The 14,170-nt window shown below is 41.2% G+C and overlaps 1 protein-coding gene across 5 annotated transcripts in view; it reads left to right on the top strand.

Moving 5' to 3' along the window:
- The window catches only part of robo2 (roundabout, axon guidance receptor, homolog 2 (Drosophila)), a 614,701-nt gene that overhangs the window by 555,827 nt on the left and 44,704 nt on the right, over positions 1-14,170 (top strand). For 3 of the 5 annotated variants that reach the window (XM_072460462.1, XM_072460445.1, XM_072460453.1), the window contains exons 15-19: positions 209-333; positions 448-619; positions 4,546-4,734; positions 6,660-6,686; positions 10,889-10,931. In XM_072460462.1, coding sequence (XP_072316563.1) covers positions 209-333; positions 448-619; positions 4,546-4,734; positions 6,660-6,686; positions 10,889-10,931 — 556 coding nt within the window. The remainder of the gene's footprint in view (positions 1-208; positions 334-447; positions 620-4,545; positions 4,735-6,659; positions 6,687-10,888; positions 10,932-14,170) is intronic. The other 2 variants (XM_072460480.1, XM_072460471.1) reach the window with 1 other exon arrangement.

The following is a 14,170-nucleotide window of genomic DNA, read 5'->3' as shown; positions in this document are numbered from 1 at the left end:
TATGTTAATCTGTTAATAAATGAGAACCACTGTTGAGATTTCGGGCATTACAAAAATTAATTGAATTGAAAAAAAAAAAACTACTTTGGGTTTTCACCTTTTTAAAACAGTGCTTTTTAGTTTCCAAATAGGTCGGTGTTGGAGCAGTGTGTCATCATGATGACATTAGATTATAAATGCATTTCTTCTCCTGTGTCTCCTCGTCCAGCCCCCAGTGCTCCTCCTCAGCAGGTCACAGTCCTGACTGTGGGCAGCCAGAACAGCACCTCCATCAGCATCTCCTGGGACCCTCCTCTTCCAGACCACCAGAACGGGATCATCCAAGAGTACAAGGTCTGTCAGCCTCTTTGTGAATTCTTCTACCTGTAAACTATTTAAAATACAAGCATATAGAGGTTGGCAACCCTAATCCACCCTAACCTTCCTCCTGTCTGTGCCTTGGTGTAGATCTGGTGCCTGGGCAACGAGACGCGCTTCCATGTGAACAAGACGGTGGACGCCGCCATTCGCTCGGTGGTGGTGGGTGGGCTGCAGATGGGTCTGGTCTACAAGGTGGAGGTGGCAGCCAGCACCAGCGCTGGGGTGGGGGTCAAGAGCGAGCCTCAGACCATTGTCATTGGTAAGAACAAAGCTCGGTGGCGACAATGTCTCTGGGTTGAGGACCACTTTCTTGTCTCCATGGAGATGATGTTGCTGAAATAGTCTACACAGTATGGCATAACAAGACAAGCAGGTGACACCATAGACTTCTAATATAGTAGACACTGTGTTTGCACTGCTATAGATCTCGGCCAACTCTCAGCAACTCGGCCAGTCTGGGAAGCTTTGAAGTAACCGTTAGCATTAGTCCCCAAAATTAATTAATGGATAATAATCCAAAATGTTTGGGCTGGTAGCTTTTACTGTATAATCATCAGCTTTATTTTTTTCAATGCTTTTATGATCTGTTGCTGTTTTCTACCAGATCACTGTATTTATGGTACAGTGATAGATAAATGGTTATATAAGGATGTAGGATTTAATTGTTTTTGTTTTTTTGTTGTTTTCCATTGTCCATGTTTGCTCAGTCCAAGTATTACTCATGAAAACAAATGGCAAAGTGAGGCATAGAGGAAAGCTTAGAGGCACGAGTTATCAAGCATATGTCATTTCACAAACCATATTTTGATGTGTGTTTTCCCTTTTTGATTTATGAGTGCTGTGTCGGTCTGAGTCTGATTTGACCCAGAACGGATGGTTTGGCCTGCGGCATGCTGTTATTTCCCCCGCGTCCCATAATCCACCTGAGGCAGCCTCAAGTCGCCATGTTTGTGGATGTGGAGAGAGAGGAGAGGAAGGAGGGGAGAGAAAGTGCATTGGAAGATGTGATTGGTGGATAGGTAGACATAGCAGGTGGTGATTGGGTGACAGTGACAGGCAGGAAGTAAGAAAGTCTTTATAGATTGAAACATAAGGCCAAATCAATATGCAGATCACATGATTTTGAAAAGTGTTCTAGCAAAATCTGAATAAACAATTACACTGTTATTAGCGAAACAACAGTGAGTGGGGAAACAGGACATCTTGTAGCCAGAAATGAACATGTAAAATCCATGACTGATCTGATAAAAAAATAATATTAAAGAGGCTATTTTTTTAATTTTTTTTTCTAATCTCTTCAAAATGAGCCACTGGGCCCTGTCTGCATCTAAATATAGAGCGTTTTATTCTCCAAAAACCAGGAACGGCGCTGTTAGCATGCTAGTAGTGGTTCGCTTTACCATGACAGCAAAACTAGCCCTCGCTTCTGAAAGCAAGCGCTTATAAACTGTAATTAGAATATAACATGAATTGTTTAACTCTGTTTGACAGAAATAGACCATTTAAACTATAATTAACATCAGCACTATTAATATTAAAGGAGCTGAACCATATGTTTTTTATGTAATAAAGTAAAGGTCTTAGTGTGTACTGTTAGCATGCTAATGTTAGTTACATTACGTTACGTCACACACTCATTACTACTGCTATCTAAGGGACGAAAGTTGCATGTTCACTGTGGGATGTGTCAAAAAAAAGTCTAGGAAAACGGCAACTGCATGCAGTGATGTCTTCAAGAGGCGGTGACAAATATTAAGTCACGTTACTGAAACCCATGGATACTCAGTGCTGTGAATATTTAGGATGCTCGTAATGCATTAAGTCAGTAAAAAATACATTTTAATTAAAAAAAAAAAATCTGTTTCAAATTACCTTTAAATCCAAGTTAAGGATATTCGGTAAACCGGGCAAATTGTATGCGACCTGTAGGATCTAAAGTATATTCATATATGCAAGGTTTAGCTATCTTACTCACTAGCTAAGCGGTTACACAGAAGCCTTATCCGTACAATGTAAAGGCTTGGAGCGCAGATGAGTGGTTAGAGAGAGGGCGTGTCTCCCTCTATACAAATGATACACAACGCTGACGGGTAGGATTATGGTCGGCGTGCGCGCTGCATATTAAGTCTGTTTTTATGAACTTTACAGCTGTTTTTCTTTTGGCTTGTGAGTGTGGGAACGGCCAGTGCGGTGGAGTGATGCAGTGCGAGCTGTCTGTTCAAACCGCGCATATGGATCAATACAGGGCAGAGTCTTCATCTCACAAAGGCTGTTTTTTGTTTTATTTCTCAGCAGTAAACAGAGAGGTTTTCTTTCGAGAGAACATAGGATATAGACTTTTGGCGTCTGTGGACTTTAGTGCTTCGACGTGTTTTGGTCAATAGTTTTGAGCTGTGCAATAAAGAAAAAAGATCAGACTGGTGTCCACAGAGGTGAGCAATGCACTGCTCTTTACATCATATTTACCAGTAAAAGAACTTAAGAACTTGTTTTTGGATGTATTACAACTTTTCAGCACAGTGATATAATCATAACAAGATGGAAATACCATAGTGTAATTATTTAACCATAATTACGCTATGGATATGGTTAGATAGAAGATTTTACGAAAACATAACACATCCGTCCTTTTATTTTATACTCATATTTTATTGTCCCCATGGGGAAATTTGTCTTGGTTTTGTCATGGTTATGATTTTATCTTGTATCTTGAATGTAATATGAAGCTATATCCAAATCCAATATTGGCCTTGTGCATTATCGATCCATAGGCTATTAGAATTACTTTTTTCAGTAAAATTTACTAATTAAAACTCTATTTGGACTTGATTAGTTTTACCTAGGGATGTCTATAAAAGAGAATTTTTTACATCACATGATAAGCAATGTCAGTAATTGACTTATTTTTAAGGACTTTATTCTGAAAGTGGCGGACTCTAATATTTAAGAACCTTTTTATTCTTTCATGTCGCTGCTTCTATTTTAGGTGGGTCTTTGTTCAGTACCTTTACTGTAGAGCCAAACGTTCCTCACCACATTAAATCAAATCATCAAATCAAATCAAATCAATTTATTTTTGTAAGGCCCAAAATCACAACAACAGTTGCCTCTGAGGGCCACAGGGAGAAATGAATCAACAATGTCTGTGGTGGCGATGGAGTCAGACAATGTCTGTGGTGGCGAGGGACGATGTCCCAGGGTCCTCTGTCCTTAGACTCTCCTTCTCGGCCAGGAAAAACTACAAAAAAAAACCTCTTTGGGAAAAAAGCGTAGAAACCTGGAGGAGTTCCAGTGAAGGAGAGATCCGACTCTCACAGACGGACAGACAAACACGAGGGAGACTGGAGCTGGACCCACTCTTCAGGCAGATGAGGGACCGACTGAGGCGAGCTGGACCCACTCTTCAGGCAGATGAGGGACCGTCTGAGTCAAGCTGGACCCACTCTTCAGGCAGAAGAGGGACCGTCTGAGTCGAGCTGGACCCACTCTTCAGGCAGATGAGGGACCGACTGAGTCGAGCTGGACCCACTCTTCAGGCAGATGAGGGACCGACTGAGGCGAGCTGGACCCACTCTTCAGGCAGATGAGGGACCGTCGGAGGCGAGCTGGACCCACTCTTCAGGCAGAAGAGGGACCGTCTGAGGCGAGCTGGACCCACTCTTCAGGCAGAAGAGGGACCGTCGGAGGCGAGCTGGACCCACTCTTCAGGCAGAAGAGGGACCGTCTGAGGCGAGCTGGACCCACTCTTCAGGCAGATGAGGGACCGTCTGAGTCGAGCTGGACCCACTCTTCAGGCAGATGAGGGACCGTCGGAGGCGAGCTGGGCCCACTCTTCAGGCAGATGAGGGATATTATGATCAGCAATTATAATGACATCTACACGGTCATAGTTATGAAACTGTCATAGGCTCTCTTTCTTTTCATTCCAGAGGACCTCTGAGTTTGCGGTATATATGTAGTATATAATTTACTACATAAAAACATTGTCACTGACACGGACAATTTGCACAGGACTAGAAACACAAACAATCTTCGCAATTTTTAGAAGGTCTCAACAAATCCCCAAAATAGGGCTTAAGACAGTTTTATTTCCATACCTTTTGTTACACACAGTTATTAGTAGCTTTCAAAAATACCAATGTCAAAACTGTCTACTTTTTCATAATGGCTGTGGTGTTATTTCAGGTAAAGAGTTTCGAGACGTGTTCATCCATGGGAACCGGAACAACAGCATCACGGAGCAGATCACGGACGTGGTGAAGCAGCCGGCCTTCATTGCGGGCATCGGAGGGGCCTGCTGGGTCATCCTCATGGGCTTCAGCATCTGGCTCTACTGGAGGAGGAAGAAGAGGAAGGGCATGAGCAACTACGCAGGTGAGTACAGAGCGGCGAAACCACCACACGCTGACTTGATCATGTGATAAACCGCACTTTTATCCAATGATGATAACTTTTATGTCTTAGCAAAACAAACCCGCCGCACGTTATCAACAGCTGTTTCCTGTTTTTCAATGCACGGCACCTGCGCCATTGATCAGAAATCCAGAAAAATCCAGTTCATAATGCATCTAACATTATCCAAACCAAATGCATTACAATAAGAGAGGTTAAACTGTGATGTAGAAGCGCAGAAATGTTAAATAAATGCAGAAAAAGCTGAGGATAAACTGCAAACGGTAGAATTTCGATTTTATTCATGAAGAAAGTATTTGTTTTGGTCTGGGAGCTCAGGGTGAGTCAAAACGTGGCTGTTTGGTGTAGATTATAACACTAAAAAAGCTTCGATAGTTGATGCCTTCACTGTATACTGCACACAAAACAGTTGCTCCCGTCAGAGTGAATGGCATCAGACGAGCTGGAGCTCTTTGGCAGCTCCGCCCACAGTGTTGGAACAGCCCTGGGCGCCGACTCCTCCGATGGTCAAGTGAACGCAGCGCTTTGCCAGAATCTCCCGATGGTCAGTGAAGGCATCGTTAGCCCGGTCCTCCTCCCACACGCTGACCCCGGCGTCTGTGAGAGCCATTCCAGTCAAATCACGAGTCCTCCAGTCCACATGTCCTCTGAACCGAGTTTGGGGAAATCCAATTGATTCGATCTATGTAATTATTTTTGTCCAACATATTTTAGTTACTTTCTCATAGTGGCTCATCTGAATATGTGAGATCTTTGAATTGTCTTTTCTTTTAATTGCTTGATGCCTTTGTGAACTGGTGCTCTTTTCCAAATGTATATTCACAATGTTTTGGTTTTAGGATTATGGAATTAAGTGACACATAGTATGCATTATTTGTATTGTTTGTCCTTCCTTTAATTACCTTTGCTTTGGCATCACGTGTTTAAGAATCTATTGAAAGCACACATTACTTTCCATTCATCTGCCTTCCCTCATCAGGACTTGATCTTCGGGCAGCAATGGGAATAACTATGGGGAAAAAAGCTAGCCATTAAACAACGGGATCCGGCATGCTAATGAAAGTATGCAGTTGTAATAATGTGATTTGACGGTAGAAATGCTCTGGAATGGTTTATGAACTCTAAAACATTACAGGACACCATTGGATTTCTACCGCCGACGTCACAATCAAACTAAAAACTGGGTTAATGAAACAAATGTGAATTCAGTTAAATCCAACTCTAGGTATTTTTTGTATGATACAAAAATGCAAAATCAACTTTAATGAGCTTTTAACCTTGTTACAAAAGGTGTTTCATCATCATTAGTTTACTCATATTTGTATTTTCATTGATTCCTGCATGTTTGAATAATCCTGAATTGTCCTACAGCTGAGGCTCGATTGCTCACTCATCCCCAATCCCCGCCCACTTCCCTGTACTTAGTTGTGATTATTTGAAGAAAAAAAGAGGCTCTGAGTGACGCATGTAGAGTTCTAAAATGTCACTTAGCCACTTTTAAAAACATGTAAATAACATTCTGCTGCTTGTTACAGTGAAAAGTCACAATGAAGAGGCTGGACTTATTAGTTCTGCAAGTCAATGGACTTGTTTCTTTTACATAGACGTTTTAGAACATAATTTCAGTTTGCAACGATGTTATGTTGATGTTAGAGTTCAATATTAAGTACCTGAAAAACATAATATGTGTCGTTTAATATTATTTTGCGTTGTCTTGGCTTTCCCAGTTACCCCTTTGCCCCTTCTCCACCCTTTACCTCACCCATGCAGCAGCTCACCCATGGTCCTCACGTGTACTCCTTCCTTCCAGACGCCTAAACTCCGCGTTTAGGCGTCTGCGGTCTGTACGTAGCTTAACACTGCACCTTTGTCTTCTTGTTTTGCAGTTCAGTCCTTCACCTTCACCCCTGCAGGTACTGTTGGCTTGAGCCGCCTCCTCGCTTTCCTGTCCGTAGACCCATTCCACCCTCTCCACTCGCTCTGTGCTAAGATTCTGTAGTGTCAGTGTCAGGGGGCATGGCTGTAGCAAAAATCATCAACTAGTCGTTTTATTGGCTCATCAAACTTGCTCATACCTTTTTTCTGAATCTCAAAGCATGATCTACACACCTATGACCATTACGTCCATCTTGAACTGTCAGATGCATTTGTTGATCTATTTCTGTACATCTGTAAGATTTGCACATTGCACTAAACTCTTAAAACAACCCTAGATATTAATGGAAGTAATTAATGGAAATGCTGAATATTTTTAAGCTAATGGCCCAAAAGTGTAAACATCGGCATGCGAAACTCGCCCATCCAAAATATTGGTTCATCTATAAATAATACAATCAAACATTTATGTTAATTTTCATATCAGAAGGCCTAGATATACTAAAAGAAATGCTACAAATGTCTATAATGTAAAGAAAAAATCAAGAATATATTACAATTTTGCAGACGATAGTATTGGTTATGAGCTGTACCTCTATATCATGCTTTGGGAAAAAAAAATCTTAAAACGTACTTTTTATTGTCCCACTTTCTTAATTTTTTGGGTTCTAATGTGTCGTATCGGTTGGTGTTTGTTTGTCAGTGTCTCATCCTTCTCGGCTCATCTATTTCTACCATTCTTCAGTTCCGATTCTTTGGTTCTAATTGCGGCGTGGCAGCAGCAGCTGTTTCTTTCAGAGATAAGCCGATTGGTGAATAAATACTGCTGTTGGAAGTCATTGTCCCAGACTCAGAATGGACCGTCAAAAACGATATTTTTGGGAAATGTATTTATGGGAAAAATAATTTTCACATTTTCAAATGCAATAGTAGCAGCAGTTGTGGTACTGTGGGTAGTAATGTAGTTTCACAGTATTCAGATTCAGAAAACTTTATTGATCCAGAGTGTGATTCATTTGTAACTCTCCTCAGAGCGGTTTAGACTCAAACACAAGCAGTGTTTGGCTCATTTCACAGTTAAAAAAGAGGCGTTCATCAAGTCGACCCCAGCAAGACAAAACAATGTATTACAATAGAAATAACTTGAGAGAACACCGCCATCAGAAAATAGATTAATCTTCTGTAAAATTAAAGAAATGTAAAACTTTCAATAAAAGAACAATAAAAGTGATATGTTTGTGACTCTGAACAAAGGCATCACATCCTCTACTAGCATTCATTTCATTGTACTTGTCCCCATAGAGATTAAGTTTAATGCAATGCTGTGGAACATTCCAAACAAAGCAATGACATCTCCATAGTTACAAGCAAAAACCAGAAAAGTTACACAGTGCCTCTTTAAATCATTTAACTCCATGCATTGCAAAGTCAAGTATTATATTTGTATGTATACTCATTTGTGAAATGTGACTCCAAATATGCGTCTCCATTTGAACATCCGTATTCTGAAGCAGGCAGCTCTCCCTCACAGCAGCGCCACGACATGCTTTTTAAAGAGGATTCATCTGTGTTCACTACAGCCAGGGCTTATCTCCAGCACGTTAGTGAGCGGCGTGTCCGTCCATCTAGCTTCAAAGTGCTCCAACATGTGCCAGTGTGGAGATATGGACTTCAGAGGGGCCACAGCGGAGAGCTCCACCTCACAAAACATGCTCCGTCTGGGCTGGAGTCAGGCAGATACTGGGGAACAAAGAGAAAGAACGTTAGCTACAGTTTGGCTAAAGGCTAAAACGCGCCTGCAGCTGCTAGCTATTGTTTTGGCATTATTTGGGCCTAAATTGTCAATTTAGTTTGGTTGTTAGCATTACAAATTGTTTTAAGCACAGTCTACATTTTTAAAATCTAAATGTTCTTATTAACTGAGCATATTGATGACTATTTGATGACTGCCTTTGTGCAGATGACTACCTTCGAAACCTTTTCTACTCCTGGACAAATGAGGGGTTACACCAGCCCTGCTAGGGAATGCACATACACTGACATCGCAGCACGATCAAAACAAAAATATGGAATCAAACAGAAAATGAAGGTTATATAAAGTTAGAGTCAAATGCCCTCTACAAGTCGAATGAGCTCTTGTCTCAGCTCCTGTCCTCTCGTCGCCTCCTCGTTGTCTCTGTATGGAATGTGTGGAGGGCTTTTCCCACCTCCTGCTGGTTTTTCCATGTTCCTCTGATGTTCTCCACAGGCTTCATGTAGCCCTGTCATCACGGGCCCCCGGCACTTTGAGTCTGTGTCCACACGCATGCTTTTGATTCACAGCAACTTTTCATCCACACATAAGACATATTTGTTACACTTTATAAATAGAGTTAAACATTTTATAAATAAAGTTAATATGTTAACTGAGCTTCATGAGCAGGACCACGCCTCCGTCTTATACCAGCCTCAGTCATCGCTTGACTCTTTTCTTTCGAGAAACTTAATATTGCGGTTTACAACAAACAAAATGCAAAATGATTATCTACTTTTGTTATAGCTCAGTACAATATGTAAAAAGCAGAACGTGTCTCCTTTTAGCCCTATGTAATCCACGACTCCTTTATACTGTATAACATGTTCACATTGTGCACGGTCACCATTGCGGCTTCATGCAGACTCCTTTCTCTCTCCTCCTTCAGTTTTCCTCTGTGTGACAAACTGCACCTGTTTATCTGCGCATCAGTGACCCTCTCTTTCTCTCTCTCTCCCACACTCCCACACTTCACATGATATATGAGCCTGTGTCTGCTCTAATCATCCCGGCCCTGCGTTTTATCACAAATCTGATATTAACCTCCAGATGAAACCAGTTTGGCTTCGTCAAGTCGCAGCGCTGTCCTTGGAGAGCAGGAGACAGATCAGCTTATGCAAAGAGATCAACGTGAGGCCATTTTGAGACAAGACAAAATGTGCTTTGTTGTTGCTTTAATGCATTGCTATTTTGTGATTCATTCTAATGAAATAAATAAAATCCAAACTAAAGGTCGAATGGGCGATTTTTTTGGCACAAATCTGAGTCTTATTTCCTCGTGGCGTGGACTGCCGATTAGTCCTGCCACGTATCAATCATAAAACGCACCTAACGGTCACCTGCAGCCGCGTGCGGCTCGTCCCCCGAGAGCAGCATGGTTCCGCGTGTCTAAGCGCATTGATCTGTCATAATATAGTTCCCTCAGTGAACGGAACAAAATGAAGACGGAGAAAGACAGTTCGAGCTGACTCAGAAGGAGACGGAAATCTACGGGAGACGAGCGATGCGATGTGATCCGTCGCGCTAATAAACAAACACACGTGTGTGTTGCATCAGTCTGCATGGGGGAGTGCGCATGCGCACTTCCACCTAGGTTCTCAAATCGCCGAAAAATCGTCCACTGCGCCTTTAAGAGATCAAAATCCGCAATAGGGAGTCCGTTGTCCAAATATTTTCTTTTACTTTCATTTTGCATTTCACAACTTTCAGAGACCAGAGTGGAGTTTTTCTGTCAGTGAGGCTAACAAAGAACTAGCACTCACTTACTGCTTCTCGAATTACAAAACATTCATAGACGTTAAATTATCTATATCTGCACTAGATTCTTACCAGAAGTACGTACTTAAATTTAGTTAGCCTTTAGCTAATATGCCAGCTTTACATGGTAATTAATACAAAATAAATAAAAAGAGTTTAAACACCTAACAATCACTTTTAACAAAGTTTGGACCTAAATGTGGTCAGTGGTACCAGCCCAAACCCTCTTGATTATTCATAATTTGCAGGCTAATGCTAACAACTAAAGGAAATAAACACTCACTTAAAGTGCCTATCTGTCTTTGAATTAAAAAAAAAAGCTTAGATTCAGACAGCATACAGCTAATTTTGTCTCCAAGAGCTAATTTTACAATACATCTATTGAGGAGCAAAACCTTTATTCAAGAACAGGGACAAAAAAAATACTTTAGAAAGAAATGAAAAAAAAATAAGAAAAAAATAAGACAGAAAAGTCAGATATATTTATAAACTACATTAAAACAATTGCTAATTCTGCTGACCTGATTCTAATGTTTATGCTAAATACTAAAATTTTGTCTCCTTCAACTATCACGAACAACTGTGAACATAACATGTATTTTGCTCCATTGCCCATTGTAGCAAAAGTGTATTGAAGAATTGAAAATGTCTGTTGCATATCGATTCATTTCATATCTCTTGTGTTTGCAGTGACTTTCCAAAGAGTGGATGGAGGTCTCATGAGCAATGGGAGGTGAGTACACTGCGTGTATTAGGATTGTAAAGTATTGTTGTTAAGAAAGAAGACTGGTACATTGATTTGAGTTTTGTTACATCAAGGAACCATTGAACAATTCACATGTGCAAGAGTTCTCGATTTTGTACAGTGATTGTGGACATACAGGGTCAAGGTGATAAATGTGTCCTAGCATACAACTGGGAAGGGATTGAACCAACCGCTTTGGCCACTCCATGATCACTCCTGAAAACTAGCGTGGATGAAGTATAGTAGTAAATAGCCAAGTAAAACTCAAAACAAACATTTTGACAATGAAGATGTATTATAATCTTTATATGAGCCACATTTCTACTGGTTCACTTTGGAGTGGATCAGTATGGTCCTGAAGTATCTCCACTGTCTTAAGTGAACAGTACCGGCCTGTTTCAGGGATCCAAAGGGGGCCATGAGAGCTCTAGCTACCAAAGCGATCTGGCTCGATTGAATGAGGTAGAACTCAGACTCAGGTGAAAACAAGAATGCAAAAAGCAGATTTATACAAAACATAATCATCATTCTCACCAAACGCAGACTTGAACTTGAGATAAACCACTGTATTTCTAGTGATGCTAACTTACATGTTGAGCCCATAGACCATAGGTGTCAAAATCTGGCCCGCCAGACGTTTTAATCTGGCCCGCCGAACATTTCAAATTGATATTTAAAAAAAAAAAAAAAAAAAAAAAATTATCACTAAAACTACGTGTCCCACAATGCCGCCGATGGCCGCCCCTCCCCCACGGGGCTCTGCTGCACTGCTGTGTGAGCTGCCGAGGGAGAAGTGCACTTTAAGCACTTTTGAGCAAGTTTAGTGGTGTGTCAGTTCAGATGTACAGATAACTACACAGACGTGGAAATGTTAGTTAGTACATTTAACAGATTTTTTAGATCTTGAGAAGTTTATTTTGTTATAAAGTCAAATGTTTATCTCTGTGTAGAACTGTAGATCAACTCTGAAGTTGTGATGCACATAAACTGAAGCACAATATTGGTGAAATTACACTTGTTTTTCTAAATACGTTTCAGTTTATGAGAACAAAAGTTTTGTAATTTTTTTTTAATCTATCCAGTAATTGCTTCAAAACAGCGTAGGCTATATAAAGCTATTTATTTCTTATATTTTTAATAGTTTTATGTTTTACGTTATGTTCGGCCCGCGACCCAGCCTGAGCGTCGAAATTCGGCCCGCGTTCCAAATGAGTTTGACACCCCTGCCATAGACTTAGCAAAACAAGGCTAGCACATTTTAGCCACAGCTGTTTCCTGTTTATCAACACACAGCAGTCACATCAAGACCCAAAATATTATTTCCATTGCATAATGCATCTAACATTATTATTATGCCAATGCATTACACAAAGAGACGTTAAACGGTGACATAGTGGTGCAAAGAAGTGAAATAAATGCAGTGAAATAGACTGGAAATAGTTTCCTGTTTACTGAATTCCTGAGATCAAGTATAATATAAGTCTAAAATGTTCATCATACATATTTTTTTTTATCTTTGGGCCAATTGAAACGTGGCTTTATAAAACTGTGTAGCTTACCTTGGTTGAACTACAGATATGACAAACGAGAAACGTGATGTAGAATAGTTGCTCAGCAGTTTTTGTGGATTAACACATTACATTTAATCAATATCTGAATCCTTACCACACACAATCACACACAGCTGTCTCACCACTCTGTTCTCATTTGTCTCGATCTCTGCTTTGATAAATAACATTTGTGGGGACACATTTCGCTTCATGCGCAAACACTTGTAAATATGCATTTTTCCTTCATGTATGTCCCGTGCAGCCCCTCATAAATCTCGTAGAACAGAATTAGCGGAGCACTTTGCCCACATCGGCCCCTTGTTTTGTCATTTATCTTTAGCGCCGTGCGGCTCCGGGGCCCTCAGACCTGCAGTGATGGATTCGCCTGTCAGTGTGTGTGGGCGGTATACTTCCTACTATGTGTAATAATGTGAGAATCATTACCCAGGGGACAGGTGTGAGGGGACAGTGGGGGCCTTCACATGGGGCCCCGTAGTGAAGGGCCCCTGCCTTTCTGTGTGCTCCAGCTTGCTGGCTATCTTTATGAATGGAGAAAGGTTGTGGCATGATGAGTGGAGAGAGGCAGGGGTCATGGGAGACAAACCTTCTGAGGACATTGCTTAGATATTCTGGTAATCCGTCACTGTAGTTTATTATTCCTTCTTTTCACACCTGGTGGTGGTAAACTACTACTGTAGCCACAGCTGCCTTGGGGCACACTGACAAATCCAATCACAACCAATCATTCATACTAGCAGTGCCACCGCTCCCTTTATGTACATAACGTTCCTGTCAGTTTGGATTGTATTTCATAATAGATTATTTGTGCAGCAGTGCAATGGGAGCCTACAGTAGGCCTACTCTCTTTTTTAATCTCTAGTTTTTTTTAATTCAAAACTACTGGTAACTACGACTCGACTGTTGCTGCTCTCGCTCCATAGAAGTTTGAGATAGAGTCGCAGCTGGGAACAATTTTGATCCCCATATGTATTCTACAAGGAGCAAAATGGTCATGGATGATGAAAATTGGCCTCATATTCAATTAGAAACTGTGAAAAACAGGAAATGAAACAAGATGCTCGATGCGTCCAGCTTGCGCAGCTCTGTGGAGCTGACACGCAGTGTGTGCGAAGCCAAAGTGCTTCAACTTATTACAAATGTCTAAATCATGTTTTCATAGATGCCCCAGAAAGTGTCGATTGTAGACTTTAGTGTTTTCTAGAGCCTCAATCTTTTCTGCAGAAGAGCAGGAGAAGGGTTATAGAGGCAATGAGTTGCTATTAATCAGTGGCGTGTGGTCAGGGCAATCAAGGCAATCAGTGATTGGCCAGTAAAATCTAAAATTACCATGTGTCCCGTCTATATGAAATGTTCTAAAATATGTCCAAATAAGCATGTTTTCCCCTTAGCTTCTGCTGATGAAGCTTGGCTGAACTCATGGTGTCTTTTAGTGTCCGCTACAAGCTGCTGGGCAGTACTGCGCAGGAAGCTTGGTTCTGTTTTTCCTATAGCTGCTCAGTCTGTGGCCGTGTTCAGAGGCCCGTTCATGCTCTGCTCTCTAACATAAGCTTTTAGACCCAGAGTGGACAGCAGCTTCTTTTAGAGGTCTGCACATGCGCTCTGAGGACCACGCAGCCTCAAACTCATGGTCCTATGCTCAAACCACGCTGAATAAAC

Source organism: Eucyclogobius newberryi, unplaced genomic scaffold (assembly GCF_026437365.1).
Source record: "Eucyclogobius newberryi isolate DKJ021-1_F unplaced genomic scaffold, fEucNew1.0.hap1 SCAF_10, whole genome shotgun sequence".
Classification (NCBI taxonomy): domain Eukaryota; kingdom Metazoa; phylum Chordata; class Actinopteri; order Gobiiformes; family Gobiidae; genus Eucyclogobius; species Eucyclogobius newberryi.
Note: the sequence above shows the minus strand (reverse complement) of the source record. Positions and strands in the feature narration are given on the sequence as shown.